Genomic DNA, 22,745 nt, shown 5'->3' with positions numbered 1-22,745 from the left:
CAGGTTAGAGATAATGAAAGCACTAAAATTTGAAAGCCTTAAAGAAATAAAAGTAAAGATCACATTAGCGCAAACAAATGGAAATTATTACTCTGTGAAATAATGGAACAGCGAAAGGATTTAAACTTTAAGTTGGAGACTTGTAGATCATCTAATTTGTGTTGCCATAAGGGAAAAGTAGTGTTTCTTCCCAATGAAGAGGCGTATCCATGAGAATTAAGATTTGTTGTTTGGTGAAAATGAAATCCACATATGCGGGTGGCAGAGGTGTGAAGTGGCTGGCGTGTAGTACTGGCCGGAGGGTTGGTGAGCAAAGCAAGCAGGGGGTGAAGCCCCCATTGTATGTATATATATATATGTATATGAGCAGAAACACTCAAGAATAAAACTAAATTAAAAAAAATCACATCCACAGTCATTCTCAGTCATGCACACCACTCATATCTACGTCCACAGTTTTCCCAATCTCGTTCATGCACAAGGTCTGACACGGTTTTCAAATAAAGAGGGGGTGTAACAAAACAAGTTTGTTTGTTGGGGGAGTGGTGTGTGTGTGGGAGCTTGAACGTGAGTGAGAGAATAAAAACTGAAAATAAAACCACTAACTTTCACAAGTACTATAAATTTACAGATGCAAATCAAATGTATGTTTTTCTTGTATGATATTAACAATAAGAGCAGCTCATTACTCAAAATGGTAAATTTGGAAAGCAGCTGATATCGAAACCACAACCTCTTGATTGGAAGCCAGGAGTTCTTAGCATTGCACCACGCAAGCTGTCGTATCAACTGCCTACCGTAACCTGCTTTCTTTTTTCTTCGGTTAAATTCCTGAATAAAAGTGCACTTGTTTTGTTATACTTTTACCTTTTGTGAAAGTTTTTATTTCAGGCGTCAAACATTATACTGTACATTTCATGTCTATATTTTATCAATTAATTAAATACTAAAACATGAAAAACGTTTCTGTGTTAACAACGTTTTTGCATAGATTGTTGTTGACACGAAACACACATGAAATGTATGTATTCCAAATGCTGATGTACTTTTTTACCCTATAAAGTTCCAGCACTTCACTCGAAGATAAACACTGAGCAGAGAAACTTTTTTGCGAATTGAACTGCGGCGGTGGGCGGGGGGATGGGATACCAGGCTACTTATCGACACATTTACAGGACAAAAGACGCTGATGGAGAGGTGAGAAAGGATTTATGAGTTTTCTCGTAGGCTCTGATAATTCTAGTGTTAATGATGTTCGAAAAATACATTGGTTGCTCATAACTCCAAGTAAAAAAATAGTACAGAAAATGTATGAGTGGGTAAAACTTGAGATGGATCAAATTGATGATCTGGTTTTTTTTTTTTTTTTTGCAGGTAGGAGCACTCCTCCCTGCTGACGACAAGAACCGTGCTTGTTTAACAGTTTCCTGTCAAGGAGAAGGAGACTGGAGCTCCCTTGGACAGCAGCACAAGCACTTTCGGGAATTTCTGGATTTCCGATTAAACTCTGACCCTGTGCTGCCTGTGATGGAGGGTGTCTCAGAATTCACAGAATACATCTCAGAGACTGTTGATGTGCCCTCACCTTTTGACCTTCTGGAGCCTCCTACTTCAGGTGGTTTCCTGAAGCTATCTAAACCTTGCTGCTATATCTTCCCTGGAGGGAGGGGAGACTCTGCTTTGTTTGCAGTTAATGGTTTCAACATTCTGGTGGATGGAGGCTCAGAAAGGAAGTCTTGTTTTTGGAAACTGGTTCGCCACCTGGATCGGATTGATTCTATCCTCCTTACCCATATAGGAGCAGACAACCTACCTGGAATTAATGGACTACTGCAGAGAAAGGTTGCTGAGCAAGATGAGGAGCAGTCTCAGGGCTCCACCACCTACAGTGACTGGATGAAAAATCTTATATCACCTGAGCTAGGGGTGGTGTTTTTCAATGTCCCTGAGAAGCTACGAATGCCAGAATCTACTCTGAAAGTAAAGAAAAGCATTGAAGAAGCTTCTCTTACTCTTCAGTATCTTAGCAGACTAGGAATAAAATATGAGCCTCTTTACAGGGTTGTCAGCAATACCATTGAGCCCCTCACTCTGTTTCACAAGATGGGAGTAGGCAGACTTGATATGTATGTTTTAAACCCTGTTAAGGATAGCAAAGAGATGCAGTTCCTAATGCAGAAATGGGCAGGTAACAGTAAAGCCAAAACTGGTATCGTTTTACCAAATGGAAAAGAAGGGGAAATTTCTGTCCCTTATCTGACATCCGTCACAGCATTGATTGTGTGGCTCCCAGCTTGCCCCACAGAAAAGATTATTCGTGTGTTGTTTCCAGGAAATGCTCCACAAAATAAAATTTTGGAAGGACTGGAGAAATTGAAGCATTTAGATTTCCTGAGATATCCAGTGGCTACTCAGAAGGACATTTCTTCAGGTGTACCACCTCCTGTTCTAAAACAGACCAAAATAAAACAAAGGGCAGACAGCAAGGAAAGTTTAAAATCTTCACCAAAACCACAACCTACATTAAAGGTAACCAAGAAAGAGGTGGATGTTCAAGAGGAGATAACAAGTCTTGAATCAAAGGATGAGCCCCAAAAAGAAAACAAATTGGAGAAAAAGGAAGAGAAGAAAATTAAAGATACTGATAAATCTGTCACAAAGACAACCAAGGTCAAAACTGAAGCGGTTGATACTTTTAGACAAGAAAAGAAGAAACTATCAAAGGAAACGTTGATCAAGAAACATACCAAGGACAGGGTATATAAGATGGGAGAAAAGAAAGACAAAGAGAAGAAGGAGATCAAAAAGGAAAAACGGGATCTAAAGAAAGAGGATACTGCCAAAAAAGAAGATAAAAAAGAGTCAAAACTTAAAGAAGAGAAAAAGAAAGAAACTTCCAAGCCAGAACTGAAAAAAATAACAAAACCAGATTTAAAACCATTTACCCCTGAGGTAAGGAAAACTTTGCACAAAGCAAAAGTACCTGGCAAGCCTAAAACAGATAAAAACAAGCTCAAACTCTCCAAGGATCAGGTGGTTGAGCAAAAACCTAATATGCCAATTGCTCTTGAATCTGATGTAATATTACATGAATCTGACACAAGGGAACAATTGAATGTGGAGGACCGATCTATTGTATCCTCCCCAGAAGACCTTACTAAAGATTTTGAAGAGTTAAAGCAGGAAGAGGTGTTGAAATCAGAATTTGAAACAGAAACATTAGGAAATATTCTTAAAGTAAATGGCTGTGCTACAGAAGACTCCCAGATCCTTAGCCCTCCTCATGAAGAAGAAGACACAAAGGAAGTAATTGTTTCCCAAAGCATGAGTGATTCAAAGTTTCCACCTCTTGAGTCTCCAGATGAAGGGATTACTACTACAGATGGAGAAAATGAATCCCCTCATGAAGAGAGTCATATATCACGGACCAAAGACACCTATGTTCCTGTTGCAGTAGTGGAAAAGTTTGAAGATGAAGGAGCAGAAATGGAAGGGGAAGATGAGGATGAAGAAGAAGAAGAAGAAGGAGAAGAAAGAGACAATATAGTAGCAGAGGAGACAGAAGAAGATGAAGACATGGGGATGGGAGAAGAGGAGGAAGGAGAAAAAGAAATGGTTTATAGCAAATATGAGGAAGAAGATGAGGTTCAGAAATATATGGAAAAAACTGCAAAGATAGAAAAAAGAGAAATTGAACAGGAAGATGAAGAAGATGAAGGGGAAATTGTTGAAAAAGCTGAATTAGAAGAGGCAGAGGAAGTTATTGACATAAGTGAAGATCAAACTAAGGTTAAAGTTGAAGAATTAGAAAAAGAAAAGGTCCAGGAATGTAAAAATGTGGAAGGGAAATTTATTACTAAAGAATATGAAGATGATGATGCACACTTATCTAATATTGCGGGACCAACAACTGCTATCAGTGCAACTGTTCGTGGAGCTACAGCTGCTGAACAGATATCTTATATCCAGGATGAAACAATCCCAGGTTATTCTGAAACTGAACAAACTATTTCTGACGAAGAAATACATGAAGAGACAGAAGACAGGATACCACATCTTCGTTATGAGGTTAGTTCATATGACATCTCTGTGCCAGATGTGGCTGGCTCTTTTGACAGCATACATGGAATGAGAGAGATGAAAGCTGCAGCTTTGTTGGAAGAAACTGATTTAGCCAGTAAGGGCTATATGGTTGTGCAGGATCCAACCTTAGCTATTTATTCTACTAATATCATTGCTGCCCCCTTGGCAGAAGAGGAGCATATATCATCTGCAACTTCAATTACTGAATGTGACAAACTGTCTTCTTTTGCTACCTCAGTAGCGGAAGACCAGTCCATGGCATCAGTGACAGCTCCACAAACTGAAGAAACTGGGAAGAGTTCTTTATTGTTAGACACTGTCAACAGCATTCCATCTTCCTCCCATACAGAAGCCACACAGGGAAGAGATTACTTACCTTCAGCTGGAACTATTTCTCCTACATCATCACTAGAAGAAGACAAGTGCTTTAAATCTCCTCCGTCTGAGGAGTTTCAGCCTATAGCTGCAGAAGGAGATGCAGCAGGGAGGACAATGCAAGTCCATGAAGAAGAGGATGAAGAGGAAGAGGATGAATATGAGGATCAAACACCCAATGTTGAAATGCCTATTAGAAAAATCCAGGAGGGTTACAGTTCACCACTGCTGCTGAAAGAAAAAGAAACTGATTTTGACAAATGCATTGATATATCAGTTCAACCCACTGCAACGAACAATTTAGGTCAGTCATTGAATGACCCTCTGAAAATGGAGGGCAAGGATTCTTCAGTCTATATAGAGGACACTATTCCTATAGAATCCTCTAAAACATTTTCTCCTACTCTCAGTCATCATGAAATGTTAGATTCGGGCTCTTTTATTGAAGGTGAAGAAAGATGCCTTAGCCCAGATGAGAGCACAATCAAAATGGCATCTCCAACACAGTCTGGTCCAACTAGTGCAGGGCACACACCTTTCCATCAATCCCCAGTTGATGAAAAAAATGAGACCATCATTGGAGAAGAAAATATTATTGAAAAAGATATTAATACAAATGAAACTATTAAAGATGACAAGGAAGGAGTTAAAGATTATCCTGTGTCTGAGTTTCTTAGAGATAGTTTTTCAGACTCAATGACTTCTGTATTGGAGGACTCAACCATGATGCATCCTTTTACACATGCGGATAAAGACGTGCCTGTCTCTTCAGAACCGGGGAAAGAGATCATAAAGCCTGATCTTTCAGATGTTGTTGAATTTCACTCTTCCATGGAAATTGTTCATGCAGTATCACCATTAGAAAAAGATGGGAATGTCAAGGTGTGTGAATTGACTAAAGAAAAGGCTCTATTCCATGGAATAGAAAAAATGCAATTTGAGGAACAGGATGAAGAATTTGAAATGAACAAAAAAAAGGAAATAGAAGAAAAGGAGAGTCAGTTTCTGGATGAAGAATACACATGTGAAACTAGATCACTAAAGGATGAAAAGCTGCAGCAACTAGAGGCATCTATAACTGCAAAGTCATTGTCAGGTAAAGAATATGTAAAGGGTGTGGAAACTCCTTACCTTCAAACCGACGCTACGTTTGAGAAACAGTTGGTAGAACCCACCATAGGTCAAGAAAGTAATTCTAAAGGTATATATTCTGATGAAGAGGAGATTGAAAATGATGAGGAAGAAGATGCTAAATGTTCTGGGGATGCAGGGTCTAGGCCATTATCTCTAGAAACTGGAAAAATTGACTTTTCTGCTAGTAAGACTCACTTATTTCCAGCTTCTAATAAGCTTGATCATTGCCAGTTTCCATTAGTGGAACATGATTTATCTTATGCTAAATATGAAGGTGATTTTTCATTACCTGACTTACAGAATTCAAATGTTTCAAAAGAAGAAATGACAGTTAATTTACAGAGAGAAGGTCTTCCTGATTCTTTCAAAGTGCCCGAGACTAGTGAGTTACCAGAGTCTGAAAAGAATTACACACATACAGTGAGTCCTTCCAAAGTAACCTCAATAACCTATGATTTAGAAAAAACAATTTCAGAGACTGAATATTTTATGGAAGAATCTGGAGCTTTTTCAAAGAAAGAAAAGGAAACACCACGAGAGGTGGCCTCTCCTGGTAGCTCCTCCACCTTTTCTTCTTTCATTTTTGAGAGAGAAGATATAGTGCAGATTGCCAAAGATACAGCTAATACTGCTGAAGATACAACTTTACATTCTGTTGAGAAGGATGTCAAAGCCAACATGCCCAAGGAAGTGGATGAATGTCTACATGAGATTAAGCCAGAAAATGAGAAAGCAGTTATTTTTCTTGATGAGAATATTGCAGTTCAAAACATAGATAAAAACAAAGATATTTCTGCAATATATTGTTTGGAAGAAAAGTTTTCAACTAAGGAAGAGATGTCTACTTCCAAGCACGAAGCAGAAGTATCATTTAATCGTGTTGATTATCTTCCTGTTACTTATTCAGAATCTGAAAAAGGTTCACATTTTGGACTCTATAGCTTGGAACAAAAGAGTTACACAGAACAGCTAAAAGAAGAGCGTGAAAAGGGTCAAGAGGAAGAGGAGGAGAGGGAGGAAAGAGAACCAACCCCTTTTCCAGATGACAAGAGCTTTACATATACCGAAATCTATGATAACAAAAGCATACAAAAGGATATGTTTTCTTCTAGTTCCACCTATCGGCAAGAAAAGCAACCAATTCACTATATGGAAAAGGAAGAGGTGCAGACAGGCGCAGGTGCAGAGAGGCCTGTTGAACCTGAAAGAAAATATATTAGTTCAGAAATTCCAGTTTTAACTGGCTTTAGGCAGGACTTCCCTTTAAAAAAAGAAGATGATTCACATCTGAACCCAACTGAAAAAGAAACATCTTTAGTGGAATGGGGAGTAGAGGCTAAGAGTTCCAAAAGCATTATATCAACAAAACATCTACTAGAGAAAGAGGCCACAGAAGAAGATAAAGAAATGAAAAATGAAAAAGAATTTGCAGAGAAATCTATGGAGAAGCACAAAGAACTAGAAAATGACAAGCCATTATCATCCCAGTCTCCACCCTGCCACTTATCTTCAGAAGAGAAGCCTCCAGTTTCTCATCAAGCCTTCTCAGAAAAAGATAGTCAGGGATGGGCTGTATCTTACACTGAATCTTCAGTGCAACACATTGATGGCAACATTCTTGTCTCTGCCACAGACTATTCCATAAAGGCTGACTGTAGTATTAGCGAAAGTTATTTCGTAAAAGGATCTGTTCTAGAACAAGAGGAAATCAGGGGTATGGATGAAGAAGAGGAGGAGGGAGAGCAACCAAGAGAATCTGAAGAAAGTGCAAGTGATTCTGATCTAGAGAAAGGTGCCAAGGAGAAATCAGAGAAAGAATGTAAAGTTACTGATGCCCCAGTTCAATATATGCATGAGATCTCCTCAGCAGAATATGTGGATGCCAGATATTCAGAAACAATAATGGAAGACAATCACCCGACAGATTATAGATTTGGAATGCAGGAACAGCCAACATCAGCATCATCATGCTTTGAACACTTTAGTAGCAGTAGTAGTACAAAGGATGAAGTCATAGACAATTTACAAAAATCAGAATTTAGCCCTAGCAGCACAGCATCTTTTCACCCAGACAGTTACACATACATCTGTCAGAGTAACGTAAAAGAGCTTTCGACTGGCATTGATAATTCATACAGTGATAATGAGGATAATGCTGGTGGTGAAAAATGTCAACCAAGAATATCTTATGAAAAACCGAAAACTAAAACAACAGATCTAGAAGGTTTTTCACATAGTAAATTGAGTGAAGATCATTATTTTGATAACAAAAAGAATGAGACAGAGAAACAGGAAACAGGGAATATTCCAAGCAAAAACAAGAATGATTTGTTTTCATCCTCTGACCTTGATTACAATTCATCTTCAGCCGCTTTTTCTTCCACTTCTGCATATGATTTTATGTCATCGGCATCTATCACTCAGTCATCTTATCAACCATTTGGTGAAGAGTTTGAAGTTCCACCTACCACTTCCTCTGAAGTCTTAAAATCAGATACTGACAGTGCTTGTTTTGAATATTCCTCCTTCACAGAAGAAAACCTTATTGTTAAGGAGAAACCTATTTCTAGTACAGATGCCTTATTAAAAGATGAGTATTTAGAAGTTTCCAAGGAGGTAGCTTCTACAAAATCTTTCTCTGACCCAAGTCCTTTTGAAGAGCTTAAACATTTCCCTTCATCTTTTACTGCATCTGATGACTCTGTCATGAAATGTGAGGGAACTTTACAAGCAACAGCATTACAAAAAGAGCATCACCAGAAAAGTTCTGACTGGAGTGAAAAATCTGACTTGTGTTCTGAATCACAGAACATTCCGTCTTATTCTGTCCATTCAGAGTCTTCTTTTAAAGAAGATCAAACACGAAGTCTTTTTGATGTTTCACCTTTGTTGCCTGCCGATTCCAGAATGAAATGTTTTTATGAGGAGTCTGATAATGCTGAGGAAGAGACATATCTATATGAGACTGAAGACAACACCTTGCCTTGTAGAGTTGAATGCCAAAGATTACCACCAACTGCGCCAGTAGAACAGAATGTTCTTGAACATGAGGAAACACAGGGGTTTTATGGAATTTCTTCCCCTTGCTTAAGCTCTGATACATCCAGTCACCTTCCAGATGTGCTGTCCTCATTTCCGCAACCATCTCTGCAAGCCTCTCAGGCAAATGGGCCAACAGAAATAAGCATGAGTCCACCAGTAGTGCCCTTTGGAGCTCCAGAAGTGTTAAGCATTGAATCACCTTCCCATATTCATGTAAAACCTGAAAATAAATTAGAAGATGAAAAGAAAAAAGAGAAAAGCAGTGCCTCTGTGTGCATTGTAGAGCACGGGAAAAAGGTAATACCTCCAGCTTCACCTTTTCATTCTAGTGAAGTACAGTGTAAGGAAGACAAGGAAAGGACAAGTGAAAGGATGACTCGTCCAGTTTCACTTTCTTCTGCTGAACATAGTTTCTCCTCATTATGTTATAGTGAGACATCAGATAGACCCAGAGAGGATTCTGAAGAGCCACCTGATATATGCATGGGTGCCACATCATCCTTCTCTCCTTCATCCATAGGTTTTTCCTCTTGTGAGTACAAGCACAGAAAAGGAGAGCTTTCACCATCTTTCATTAATCCCAGCCCTCACAGGTTGTCTAGTGAGGAGGATGATGAGGATGAAGGAAGTGAACAGTCCCAAGAAGGAGATGATCATAAACAACTTTCTTCTTCAAAAAGGCATTTACATCAGCACCATTATCATGGTCATCCTCATGGTCACCATGGAGATAATGATAGCCAACATCTTCCAGGTGCCATGGCTGCAGGTCTGGCAACAGCTGGGGAAGATACTCCACCTACCTCTGTTAGTGAGTCACTTCCGTCCCAATCAGATTCTGATGTCCCTCCAGAAACAGAGGAGTGCCCTTCCATCACTGCAGATGCAAACATGGATTCTGATGAGGATGCAGAGTTTTTGCCTGTCGACAAGTCTGCAGCTATTGGAGGGAGCAATCACCACACATCTGTATCCAGGTCAGAAAGAGGGCATGATCCTCCACCTGCCCCTTTAATGGATCCCTTTCCACATCCTCCACACCCTGATGTTTGCATGATCGACCCAGAGGTATTGCTAAATGATCATAATTTAGTGAATCGCAGTGATAGAATGCTAAAAAAAGACATGAAAAACAATAAAGGTTTGAGAAAACCACTTAACAAATCGAAATCTGCTTCTCCTGGTCGGAAGACAGATACTAGAGGAAAAAGGTCGCCCACTCCTGCCAAGCAGCCACAATCTGCTAAAGACTCAATTGAAAAATCACCGAGGACAACTTCAGCTCGAAAAAAGGATGGTGAGAAGACCTCTAAGTCATTGCATATGTCTGACATGCAAGGTTCCCGAGGTGAAGACAAGGATGAGGTGACCAGATCAAGTCCAGGACATAAACTGGGGAGTGGTCTAGTCAATGGTATTAAAAATAACACAGGTACATTAATGAATATATTAAATGATTTGTAGTAACATTTTAATTGATCATATTTTAAAGAAATAAATTTGAAATTTAAATATAGTTAATGGGACCAGTTTAAACAATTTTTGGTATAAATTAATTTTTCAGAACAAGCTGCTTCACATGAGTATTAAGACCAGTTCGAAATGGTAACTATTAGCCCAATAATCCTATGTCAGTTAACTTTAGCATAAACTTGAATGGGAGGTTCAAACAACATAATGAGGGAGTACATAGCCTAATTTAGACAGTGGCAGAAAATTATACAGTGCTTTGAGAAACTGCAAAGCAAATCTGTCAGTTTCTGCTGTAATGTTTATAAACAATTAGAAAATAAGCAGAGTGATTATTTGCATCATTTGTCAGAGCTTAGTTTTACATTTATATTTATACAGATTGCTTATGTTTATGCTAATTTAACATTTGTACATTTAAAGTTAAGGCTATTATTATCGTTAATAGGGTTGTAGCACAGTTTTACTTTATTTTATAAACTTGTAGAAGTATAATACCTTCAGCAGTCATCCTATGTAACAGTTTGATTTTACTGTAATTGTTGCAGTCCACGAATCAATAAAATTAAAACAGCTTACAGAGAACCAACATGGTAGCTGCATGTACAGTGTAAATATGCTCCTTAAATAGTGCACACGGTTGTGTTTTTGTTAGCAGGCCAGAGCAAACATCTTACATCTAAGTTTTCTGTGGTCTTACATTTGGTTCTCAGGGCAAGGGATTTTAAATTGATAAGAACAAAATGTTTTAGTGTCAAAGCAACAAGGCCTTAACATTCGTCATTTAAAGAGCAGCTTATCTAATTTTGAATTGTGGAAAAGCGCATCAAAACTATGATATATTAAAGAGACTTAGTAAACTTAACAAAAAATACTATTTACTCATGATTATACGTTAGTATAGTAGTTAGCACAGCTAAATTATGTTTCCAGAGTCCTGGATTTGAGTCATCCACCTGATTGTTGTCTGTATGGGGTGTTTGCATCTTTTTCTTGTATCTGCATGGACTTTCCTTTGGGTACTTCAGTTTTCCTTCCATATCCTCAAAGGCATGCGGGTTAGTTTATTTGGGGAACATAGGTTTATGTATGATTAGGAATTGTGATGGACTGACATTCCATCCAGAGCTGCCTTTTGCCTGCCAAGATCCATGCATGCTTTAGGTGGATTAAGTGGATTTCAGAGTGTTGTGTTATTTAATTAACACTAAAATCCCTGAAGTCTACAAAAAAACTTGTAATCCTCCTTAAATTGTTTCGCACGTCTCCGTCAACATGTTTTGTGTTGTAAATGTGTCTACCACCACAAGTAGCAAGCAGCCTGCTATTCCATCACCCCTACAGCACCCCCTCCCTTCTCCCCCCACCATTGCAGCTTAAGTCACAAAGAATATTTTCAGTGCTCAAATGGTTTACAGTATCTGGGAGTGAGGTGCCTAGAATTGTAAAGTGTAAATAAAATATTCTCATTTAAAATACATACATTTCATGTGTATTCCGTGCCTATAATGATCTGTGTAAACACGTTGCTAAAACAAATGTTTTTCATACATACATTTCAAAAGTGAAAAAAAAATGCTAACTTTTACTAGTACCATACATTTACACCGGCTGTTACAGATTCAAATCAAATGTATGTTTTTATTATATAATAGAAATAAAAATAGCAGCCCAGTACTCAAAATGGTAACTGGTGGACCCAGCAATTTCTTGATTATGAGTCAGCAACTCTTACTGCTGCACCACCCAAGCAGTTGTGTCAGTGGCATGCACTCTAAGCCAACTTCTTTATCTTCAGTTATATTCTTGAATAAAAGCGCACTTGTTTTGTTATACTTGTACCTTTTGTGAAAGTGTTTATTTGATATTTGGACTTCAGTCTTCATACATTATACACTTCATGTCTGCATTTTGTCAATTATTAGTAAAACTAGGGGGCTCTTCTCCCTGCTCGCTTCACTCGCCAACCCCCGGGATTTGGTTATCAGGATATACAATTAAAAGAGATTGTTATTTTCATTTCATTCATTTTTTATTTCTTGATATTTGCCAGTAATATAGCTGTAGTAAGTGAGTTATCCCCCCCTTCCCCTCCCAGGGCTGCTAGTGCCGTGCAGCAGTATCTGCATGTTGCACTGCGCGTCGATCATTTAAAAGCCTGTACAGCAGCTGCTGCTGCTTATGTGCTGCGTGATTTGCATGTTGAGCTCTGCAACAATCATTTAAAAGCCTGTACAGCAGCTGTCCTTTAGGCCTGCTGCTGCTTGTTCTGTGCTGTGTGATCTACATGTCGCGCTGCACGTCATTCATTTAAAAGCATGTACAGCAGCTGCTGCTGCTTGTGGCATGCTGCTTGATCTGCATGTCGCGCTGCGCAACGATCATTTAAAACCCTGTACAGCAGTTGTCCTTTAAACCAGCTATCATTTGTGCTGTGCTGTGTGATCTGCATGTTGCGCTGCACGTTGATCATTTAAAAGCCTGTACAGCAGCTACTGCTGCTTGCGACGTGCTGCGTGATCTGCATGTTGCGCTGCGCAATGATCGTTTAAAAGCCTGTATCTCACTTCTTTGTCTCACGGGATGTTAAAAGTGTCTCCAAGAATTTGTTTGTAAGTAGGGTGTGTCATGCAAGTAGTCTCATGAGACTTAAAAGTGTCTTCTATTCAAGTAGTTTCGCAGGACTAAACCAAGGAAGAGTCCCCAAAGATCGCTGAAGAAAAACGCTGAATCCTTTATTTGCGAGATACAAGTTTAATGAGAAGACACGAGGTATAAATGAGACTTTGGATCACTTTGTAACGGAGTTAAAATTGCTGTAGCGAGAAACTTTTAAGTGCCGGGTCTTAGCTAACATTAAATAACGCCGTGGACATCGCAAGATTGCACAAGATAGCACAGGCACAGCTCAGAAGCTTCGATTCATGTACTCCGAGCGGCTCACGTGAACTGACTATGAACGCAGTACGCAGAGAAAGCAAGACCTCTAAAGAGCGCGGAGAGTTTTGCTCACGTGAACGTGCCTGCAAAAAGTGGCGTTTCCTGCACTGCAAAAATACTACAAAAGTCAGGCAGCCGGCGCATGCGTATCTGTGCCGGCCTTTGAGACGCTGACTGCGCTTCTGCCTTAAGTGAAAGTAAACACTTTTCATTTTTTTCCCCCTTCCCATGAGCTATAGCCCAGACAACTGTAAACACGGGATCCCATTTCTAGACCGCGGCAAACTAATATTGAGGCGCTTCGCACTTTCTTTTACACATATACGATTATGAGGTCGTCAGGTCGGATTATGAAGACACGCACAGGAGTGGAGGACCGACAGTGCCATCCTGGACAGTTAATGGTAGGGCCGTCTCTCCAGTCTACACGAAACCCACCGTGACGCTCATATCGTCAGCAAAGACCTCTCTCTACACTATATTAAAGAAAAAGGCAAGATTCCATTCTTTACACCTTTTTTCCTTTTATCCCCAACCAAAGCCTTTCTCTCTTAACACTGCAGAGGACACAAAAATGATTTTCTTTTAATTGCTGGTAATGCCGGTAAGGCACATGTCTCTCCAGTCTACACGAGACCCACCGTGACGCTCATATCGTCAGCAAAGACCTCTCTCTACACTATATTAAAGAAAATGGCAAGTTTCCTTTCTTTACACCTTTTTTCCTTTTATCCCCAACCAAACCCTTTCTCTCTTAACACCGCAGAGGAGGCAGAAATTTGGACGTTCACATAGAAAATGTAATTTCTATACCACAGCCGTCGTGTAGCGCCTTTCAAAAGGGATCAACTACCAAGAGATGATCCATATACATTTTAGCTGCTGTTAGTACTACTTACCTGTTATGTTATACCGGCTTTAAAATGTAGCTTACCCGAAACCACTCCACTGGTGCTCAGTGTATCTTTACTTCTTAAAACGTTAATGTTTTACTGTTTAACTTATAGACTACATTTTATTATTTCTCCCTTGCACTCAGTGACCAAAGCTATACACACACATATTGACACATACATATATATATATATACACATATATACCTGTGTGTATGTATGTGTGTATATGTAGATATGTATATATGTATATATATATATGAAAATATGCATGTGTATATATATGTATATATGTATGTGTGTATATATATATATATATATATATACTGTATGTAGACTCAAACCGATTATAACAGCAGCAATCCAAGCTGTGAGAAAACACTAAAATGGAGGCGTGTCAGACGTCGTGGTACATTTTCTGATGCAGCTAGATGACAACAACTTCATGACGCAAAACAATTACTCTGACAATCATGTTACGTTATTTTCAAAATGTTTCCTTTTCTTTACTTCTTTAACACACTACTTCTCCGCTGCGAAGTGCGGGTATTTTGCTAGTCTATATATATAATTCACTAAGGCAAGGCACCCATGGAAAGCACGCCGGAAGGGGCGTGGATTCACTAAGCCGCCAACAAGTAAGACACCTATGGCGCACGCAGGAAGGAGCCACGGCCACCAACTCCAAGACCATTGGATACGACAACAACTTGCAGAGCCACGCCCACCAACTCGGACGCGACAACACAGAAAAACCGGCGTCATTTATATTCGTCTGTCGTAGAGGCTACATGCACCTCCAAGCCACGTTGACTGTTCATAGAGGCATGTTTCTCGCGGAGGTGAATCGCTATATGCAGAGTGTAAAATGGTTTGTGAGAGGTATCCCATGGGATCCTTAAAACAATCCTTTACAACTGAGGTTAAAACACAATGAAGTAAGCAGTCTTTAAAAACCGAGTTTTTGGTTATTACGCACGACCACGTGCACCATAGCAAACTGTTTTGCATACAGCGATTCGCATCCGCAACAAACATGCGTCTTCTTCACTCACGAACAATTATATGTTGCTCTCTCCAGAGTTCCATCTTTTCATTCACTTTCTGTTGTATCCTCAAACCCTCCCTTTTTAGACAACTGTGTCTTTCCAGAAGTGTTTAGCATTCAATAAATAATTATGCAGCGTTTGTTATGCCGCAGGTTCACTATTGTGTTGTATTTTGTTCTCTCCAGAGTTCCATCTTTTCATTCACTTACTGTTCTATTCTCACACCACCCGTTTTAGACAACCGTGTCTTTCCAGAAGTGTTTAGCATTCAATAAATAATTATGCATGAGATTGAGCGTGTGTCTACCCGGCACAGAGAGGCGTAGGTAAGCCGTTGAACCCCATTTGGGCTGCAAACCATGGAATTCCCACTAAGTGCGACTCATACGCTTCCACTGGTTACGTCCCTACCCTTTGTACACACACCCCTCCCACCTCACTACTACCATAGACGGGTGTCTTAGTGGATTATATAGAGAAAAGCAGCCAGAACCGCACAGAGCAATGAAAATCAGCAGACTAGCATGACGGAGGGAGAGGAATAGACATCCTTCTCCTCTCCTCCCGTTCCACCCTCCATGCCTGAGCGCCATGCACCCCCATCCCTCCGTCTGGCAGGAGAAGGCGTGATGGCGGTCCGCCAGTTTTCAGTCACGGACGATTGTGTGTTGGTTCGTTCCATGCATTGTTACAATGTTGCTTTTCTTGCTGATTTATTACATTACCAATTTTTCAAATGTTAATTTTCTCCCAGTGCTTAAAAATCATTAAAAAATCGGCCAGATTATGTGGCGTTTGGTACGCTGCGGGTTGGCTAGTTTTGAATATTTTCATTAACTCGTCGTGTGTTTTTATAAATAAAGGAAATGTAACGTGAAACAGCATTTTTCCCCATAGTTTTATATTCAGATATTGTAAATTATTTGACCAGCCGATAGTTAAAATGTAAAATACCACTTAGAATAATTCAATGGGATTTCTGTACTGCCTTTGAGGACATTCTGTGGTTGTTCACTGGTGTTGTATTTTTCTCATTACCTACTGTAATGTTTTCTCATGTCACTGTCACTTGTTTCCTTTTTCAGTTTCCAGTTCTCAGAAGTCTGCATCAGGTGTTCCTCCAGGTCCCCCAATATATGTTGACCTGGCCTATATACCTAATCATTGCAGTGCCAAGAATGTAGACCAAGAATTCTTTAAACGGGTTCGTGCAGCTTACTATGTAGTAAGCGGCAATGATTCCAGCAGTGGGGAACCTAGTCGAAGTGTCCTGGATGCTTTGCTCGAGGGAAAGTCTCAGTGGGGCAACAATTTGCAGGTAAATAATATTGAATTGATAAATGAGCAGAATCAAAAATAATATTTGTGTATGTTTTAAATGAAACAGTTGTGTCAGTGTTTTAAGAGCCTACATTCATTAATTGTGGAGCTTTTAAATATATCAAAAAGTCAGACAATACATTTATCGTTATTTGGCAATACTAATAATAGCCTCTTTTGCTACAGGTTACTTTAATACCAACACATGACACAGAAGTTACTAGAGAATGGTATCAACAAACTCATGAGAAACAACAAGAATTAAACATTATGGTTCTAGCCAGCAGCAGCACGGTGGTCATGCAGGATGAATCCTTCCCTGCCTGCAAGATTGAGTTTTGAGTCTCATGGATTCTTCTTTTCACCCTATCTCCTCTCTCTCTTTCTGTCTCTCTCAATCCCTCTCTCCTCTGCCTCAACCTTTCACATCCCAGTTGACTTTGTATTTGGACCAGCCTCTAAAGTATATCATTCCTCAAAAACTCACACGGATAGATTTCCAAAAGAACTAGCCAAATAATGTACTTGATTTGAGAATCCTAAAATTCAGACGAGATGAAGTGAATGCCAATTGTCTCCAGATCTATGTTTATCACACAGACTTTGAAAAGCTTCCAAAGAAGTCAGAGCATCCCAGAACAAAACAGTCTCTACACATCTCTGTTTAGCCATCTGTCCACACTGTGTGTGATGGTTAACACAGAAGCAATTAAACAAATTTGTTACGCTGCTGTAGTAATAGTCTTTAATTGTCTGTGGTTTACTAAAGGAGTACTGAAAAAGCCGTCTATTAGGACTACCAGTAATCAAGCTGTCTTCTTTGTATGATTTGCAAGAGCTTCGTTTTTTTTCTTATAATGAAACAATAAGTGAACTTACATCCAGGTTTCGTATATTTGTATCCTGTGTCATGGAGCCTTTTAGGCTTGCTCTGATATACTCTTAACTAGAGGAGTTCCTCTGTCTAGGAAAATGTACCTAGATTACATGTTTTAGATTTCAGAACCGGAGTACTTTGGCTATTGTAATTCATAATTCAAAAAGTTAAAAAATAGAGGATTAGTAATTAAAAGCACAAGTAATGCAGGATTGACTTAGCAGTACAGCACTTGAAGGGCTGGGTGTTCATATCACTATCACTGCCAGAAAAAGAGGCAGTAATACCTTCAACTATCAAGTACGGTAAAGTCATTTGAATTTAGAAATTATTGGTGTACTCCAAGTGGCTGTTTAAAAACAGTGTCATCTCCAAGCTACACGTTGAAAGCACATGACCTCATCTTATTACTGAGTTTTTAATCTACATTCCATTTTGAACTGAAAATTGTTGCAGAATCAGGCATTTCCAGCCAGACTGGGAAAGCAACTGACTTTACTGTTTTGTTTTTGCTTTTCCCAGCGCTCAGAGGTGTATGCCACCATTTGTTTCATTACCATGTCCTGTAATATGCACGTCTTTATTTGAAAAAATGAATGTCAGAAACTAAAAAATGTAAATGCAATATAAGGTTTTGATGTTGAGGTAAACACTTTTTAAACTATGGGAATGTTAACTCATTAATCTCAAAATAAGTAAGTAAACTATAGAAAGCTGAAATAATTTAACTCAAAACAAGCAAGAAACATTTGTATTAACCTGATGTAGTGTTAGGTTGTACCATGTCGTACAACCTTGTGCCTGTTTCTCAGTGAGAATAATGCCAGGCAGCATCTGATTGTATGATGAAAGAAGCAAAGCATGTTTTCTCCTGTGTTATTTTTACTTTGGCATGCTTTGCATGAAAGATTTCATTACAATGCTGGTTTGTAATTAAATACCAATTCTTTACTGTTATTTTATCATTTTAAAATTCTGGTCATTTCAATGACACAGAAATATGCTCCTTTGTATAACTAAGTCCATTCAAAGGAATCTGCTTCTTTTTTCCTCTGCATGCTGATATTCCATGGAAAAAAATGAAATATCATACATCAGATGATGTGACTATTATTGTACAGATTGGAAATTTTTTGTTTCATCACAGTCTTCTCTAGTTCTGTGTCTTCATTTTCTAACATAAAACCTGCTGTTTAAGTCTTTTTGATGTGAAGTTATATCCAATTAAGGTGTGTGTGGACAGTTTTTTTTTTCCATGCTGAACTTCCCAAGCCCAAATGAACCTCACATTCTTGTTTAAAAAGCCTGTCTAGTCATCATTTACATTTGTAATTAACACATAATTTCTGGATCTTCCTTTACATTTAATTTGGCTAATTGCGTTATATTTTTGCCTGTTCTCATTTCAATGATAATATATTAAATCAGTAAAATTATAATTGTAAATTAAATTTTAAAATATTTCTTTAACTCCTTAATTGTGGCTCTACAAGATTTTACAGTAAAATATATAGAAAATAAAATTTCCTACTTTCACTTTTAAGAATAAAAATTAACATTTTACTAGACTGGTACGTAACTCACAGTGAACCCAATTCATAGTACTCAAGGGCATGACCTTCATAGCCAATAATTTCTCTTAACTATATTATAGTAAAGATGAGTAGCTAGATAAGGGCTTTGCTCTCTTGATTTTAATGGGTTGGAAGAATTTTTGATATAGGTATTACATAAAATGAACTTTTTTTTTAATTTCATACATACCTTAACATATACCTAGAAATATTGGTTTCTATTAGTCAGATACGTTTTTCATTCAACAGCACTACTAATAAAATTATTTTTTCAATATAGATCTTATTATGTATAAATCTACACAACATGAATTGTATATTTATTTCAATTGGAATATAAATAGTAATTTTTATTTTCTTATTATTTGTTTTTATGAGACATGTTGTAAATCACTAGCTTCATTCTGTAAATTAAGCATTAATGGAAATGAATTTTAGCAAAGCCTTGTTACTAATAAAGCTGCAAAGCAAAGGTTTATTTTTTATTTGCTGCTTTAAGTTTCTATTCTGATATTTTAATTAGTATAAACTGAATTGTGTATTGGTACACATTGATTTTAGGCTGCATATTTGCCTTCTGATTTCAAGAATTGCATATTATTAAGTGCTACACAAATTTTATCACCAGTCAAACAGTTTAGCCCTGATAAAGACAAAAGAAAAGGGCTTTTAAGATGTCATCCTTTTGGAGTGTTCTGCAGCTAGCTTTTAACTAAGAAACCTTTACATATTTCATATGGAGTACCTTTAAACTGGTTCTGACTCCATCTTTCTAGTACTTTCCATCAATACCAATATCTTAGAGCACTTTAAAAATACTTGTGAAAACCCTTATCCACAGCTGTAGCAGAATCATGTATAATTTTCAGTGCCACTGAAAATGGAAAGCCTAAAGTCTTGATCTCATGACAATACAATAGCCAGATCTCCTATGGCACGTCCACTTTCTTATAGTTGCTACCTCACATTGATCAAACAAGGGAAGCTAACTTTTGTATGTGATTCATGTGCATAATCATTAAGTAAATGTCTGTTGCTGTTCTGCATGTAAGTATTTTTATCCTACAATTTAAGATGTTTGAAAAAAAGACACAAATATCACAGAAAGCAATTATGTTCAAAGCAAATGAGATGCCAAGAGCAGACTGGGTTACACAAAATGTCCAATTCAAAAAACGTTTTATTTAAATTTTTTGTTTCTTTTTCATTTTGGTAATGTACTCTACAATGATAAAATGATATTTATTCTCCCTATTTGTGTTTGATGGGGAAATTTGAGTTTTCTTTTGCTGATAAGGTCAGGATCAGCTAAAGGCAATTTGTACATAATTAATTTACAATCTTTCCCTTCACTAGAGCCTTTTGACTAATTTTTGTAGGTTGTATGCTTTATTTTGCTAATTTATATTTTATATTTATTTGTTTTTAATTTTTGACAGTATTTTTATTCAGTGCCTGCATTTTTCAAATTCAGCACAAGGTCCTTACTAGAGGTGTATGCCTTTTTGTTTTTATTTACATCACCCTTATCAATTTTGCATGAGTGTGATGTAGATATTTTTCTTGTCATTTATGTTTAAATCTACTGGGATGCCATGTTTTGCTTATATTTGTTTCACAACTTTAATAGTGCCATTGGATATTACGGAAGGGCTTCCCATCACAATTTTCTTATATCAAAAATATGCTTTTTCTTGCATGAAATAACATTAGATCTCATTGAATATTTCTATTTAAGGTATTATCTGAAGAATACCTGCTTTATAGAGGTAACAGAGGTCTTTAGAAAATATTTAACGTTAAAGCTATTTGATTTGGACATTTGTGTCCAGCTGCTGTTTATCCCAGGGAGCCTTTCTGTGTTATGCAGAGTAGCTCATAGTTGTCATTTCACAATTATTTATTGGAGAAAAAGAAACTTTTGAGGTTTGGAGATTGAGGAGAAGAGAAAGAGAGATTGCTGTCGTGATAACTGTAAAGACTTCTGCAATTTTTGTACATTTAAATCTTGCATAGTATATGAAATGCACTGCTGGGAAAAGCTCACTCTGTCATAGTAAGCTACTGTGTCACAGCCCCAGCAGGGGCTTTTGGCTATCTAGCACATTTTTTATTACATTAGTTCATTTTGATTGTTTACAGATTTAATTTGTATCCTACATTTTTTGTTTACATTGTCTTTTGTATTATTGTTTTTGTGTATCCAGAGAAGAATGTTTTGTTCTGGTATTGCTAAGAATTTAAAACAAGTGGGCATCCAGAGGCCTTAACAGTGATATGCACGTGCTCACATTGAATAAATCTGGTTGTCATTTCTTGTGTTAACTAAGGAAAATTTACAACATATACAAAAACTAGATCATAAGAAAATGCACTAATAATAAAACAACGTCCTCATTTGTCTCTGAAAGAACATTCAATACACATTTCTTCTGTTATTAGATAAAAAGATCAATATTTTAAAAACTGTCAAGTTGGAGCAGTAAATTACACACATGCAGTGATTAAACAAAAAAAAAACTGGCTTGACACTGCTGTGTTTAAGATGACAGTGGTGGACATAAGAGAGAATGTGAAATATTCTAATTTATAGTGCTCTTGCTATCTGTGTGCAAATATTCTTTACTTTATAGTTGTTGTCTGTTTGTATACTTCAGAAAACTGATAAATATTTCAAATATATATTAAATAGAATGTTTGAGAAAATTCTCTATCTGGATCTATTTTTCAGGCAGAAATCTGATGGAAATCATTGTTTATGGGGTTCACTAGGACTGTCCCTAAAAGGTAGATTTAAAAAAAATCCATTAACTATAATTGCCATTGAGAGAAATAAGAATATGAAACCATCTGCCATTGTGAGTAATCAACCTTTCCAGACTACATACATCATTTTAGCAAGCTTTACCTTTAAAGAGACATTTTTCTTGCTCAATAAAGAGAGAAATAAAAAACATTAGTACCTCACAGTTATACTCGTGCAAAATCAGCTTACAACTGCATTTTTCAAAAACATCCACCAGAAAGTTTTTGATGGATAAACATACAGACCATTATAATGAGCCTTGCTTGTTTCTGCATGTGATCTCTTATAAGTTATAATCCTGTATGTAATAGTTTAAAAGGAAACTAAGAATAAAGTACTATTTGAAAAAAATATATATATTTAAAAAAAATCAGCAAATTGTATTAATGGTACTGAAATGGCACATGTTAACTTGCCGCGCTTCTTTTTCCGCCGTGGGGTATTGTAAAGAAGGCGCTGTGATAGTTATTCTTTTTGCGCTGTATTAATATTTTAGTTTCTCGAATATTTTGTGTGCAATATTCTGTATCTCTCTTTAATCTGAAATAAAGATAGAACTACTGCAAACTTATTGTAACAGGGAAACAGCCTGGTGATCACCAATAAAATCAATTTATTGAAACTCAAACCTCTTGCATTGTCTGTTTGTTTAAAATGGATTACACAATTCACATAAGAAACGTGCAGCAATCATGGTACATCATTTACTTTTTAATTTTCAGATGTCAGTGCAGTTGTATCTGTTCTGATTTACAGTTCTGGGACCCAGGTTCGATTCCTGGTAAGATCTATGTATTGAACCTGCAGGAAGCAAAGCAGTACACTGTGTAATGTGAATGAACAAATTTCTTGTATGATTTGTGGATGCAAGGATAAAATGATTTGAAATGTTGAGACTTCTAACTTTTCAATTCTAATGTAGTCTGTTTCAAGGGTTCTAAACCTTGAATATCCATACCATGTAATAAAGGGTCTACAGGTTTTTAAGGAAAAGTGAATGTTGGCTTGCAAAATCTTCTACTCAGAAAAGTTCATTTTTTAGTCTATTACAGGCAGTGTGTGGTTGATCTAGTGCTGGTGCTAACAGAGAAAACAAACAGCAGTTCTGAAAGATCAATGGAATTGACAAATGTCCCCTACTGCGAGCAACTGCAGCTGTGTCATGTGCCCCTTTAGTATGAC

General features: G+C 37.6%; 1 protein-coding gene across 4 annotated transcripts in view; it reads left to right on the top strand.

Annotated features, from left to right (window-relative positions):
• map1aa (microtubule-associated protein 1Aa) overlaps nucleotides 1-22,191 on the top strand; it is a 296,824-nt gene extending 274,633 nt beyond the window's left edge. For 3 of the 4 annotated variants that reach the window (XM_039773374.1, XM_039773371.1, XM_039773375.1), the window contains 3 exons: nucleotides 1,375-10,066; nucleotides 16,072-16,304; nucleotides 16,493-22,191. In XM_039773374.1, the coding sequence (XP_039629308.1) occupies nucleotides 1,375-10,066; nucleotides 16,072-16,304; nucleotides 16,493-16,648 (9,081 nt within the window). In that variant the 3' untranslated portion in view covers nucleotides 16,649-22,191. The remainder of the gene's footprint in view (nucleotides 1-1,374; nucleotides 10,067-16,071; nucleotides 16,305-16,492) is intronic. The other variant, XM_039773373.1, reaches the window with a different exon arrangement.
• Nucleotides 22,192-22,745: the final 554 nt, after the last annotated feature.

Source organism: Polypterus senegalus, chromosome 12 (genome assembly GCF_016835505.1).
Source record: "Polypterus senegalus isolate Bchr_013 chromosome 12, ASM1683550v1, whole genome shotgun sequence".
NCBI classification, from domain to species: Eukaryota; Metazoa; Chordata; class Cladistia; order Polypteriformes; family Polypteridae; genus Polypterus; species Polypterus senegalus.
Note: the sequence above shows the minus strand (reverse complement) of the source record. Positions and strands in the feature narration are given on the sequence as shown.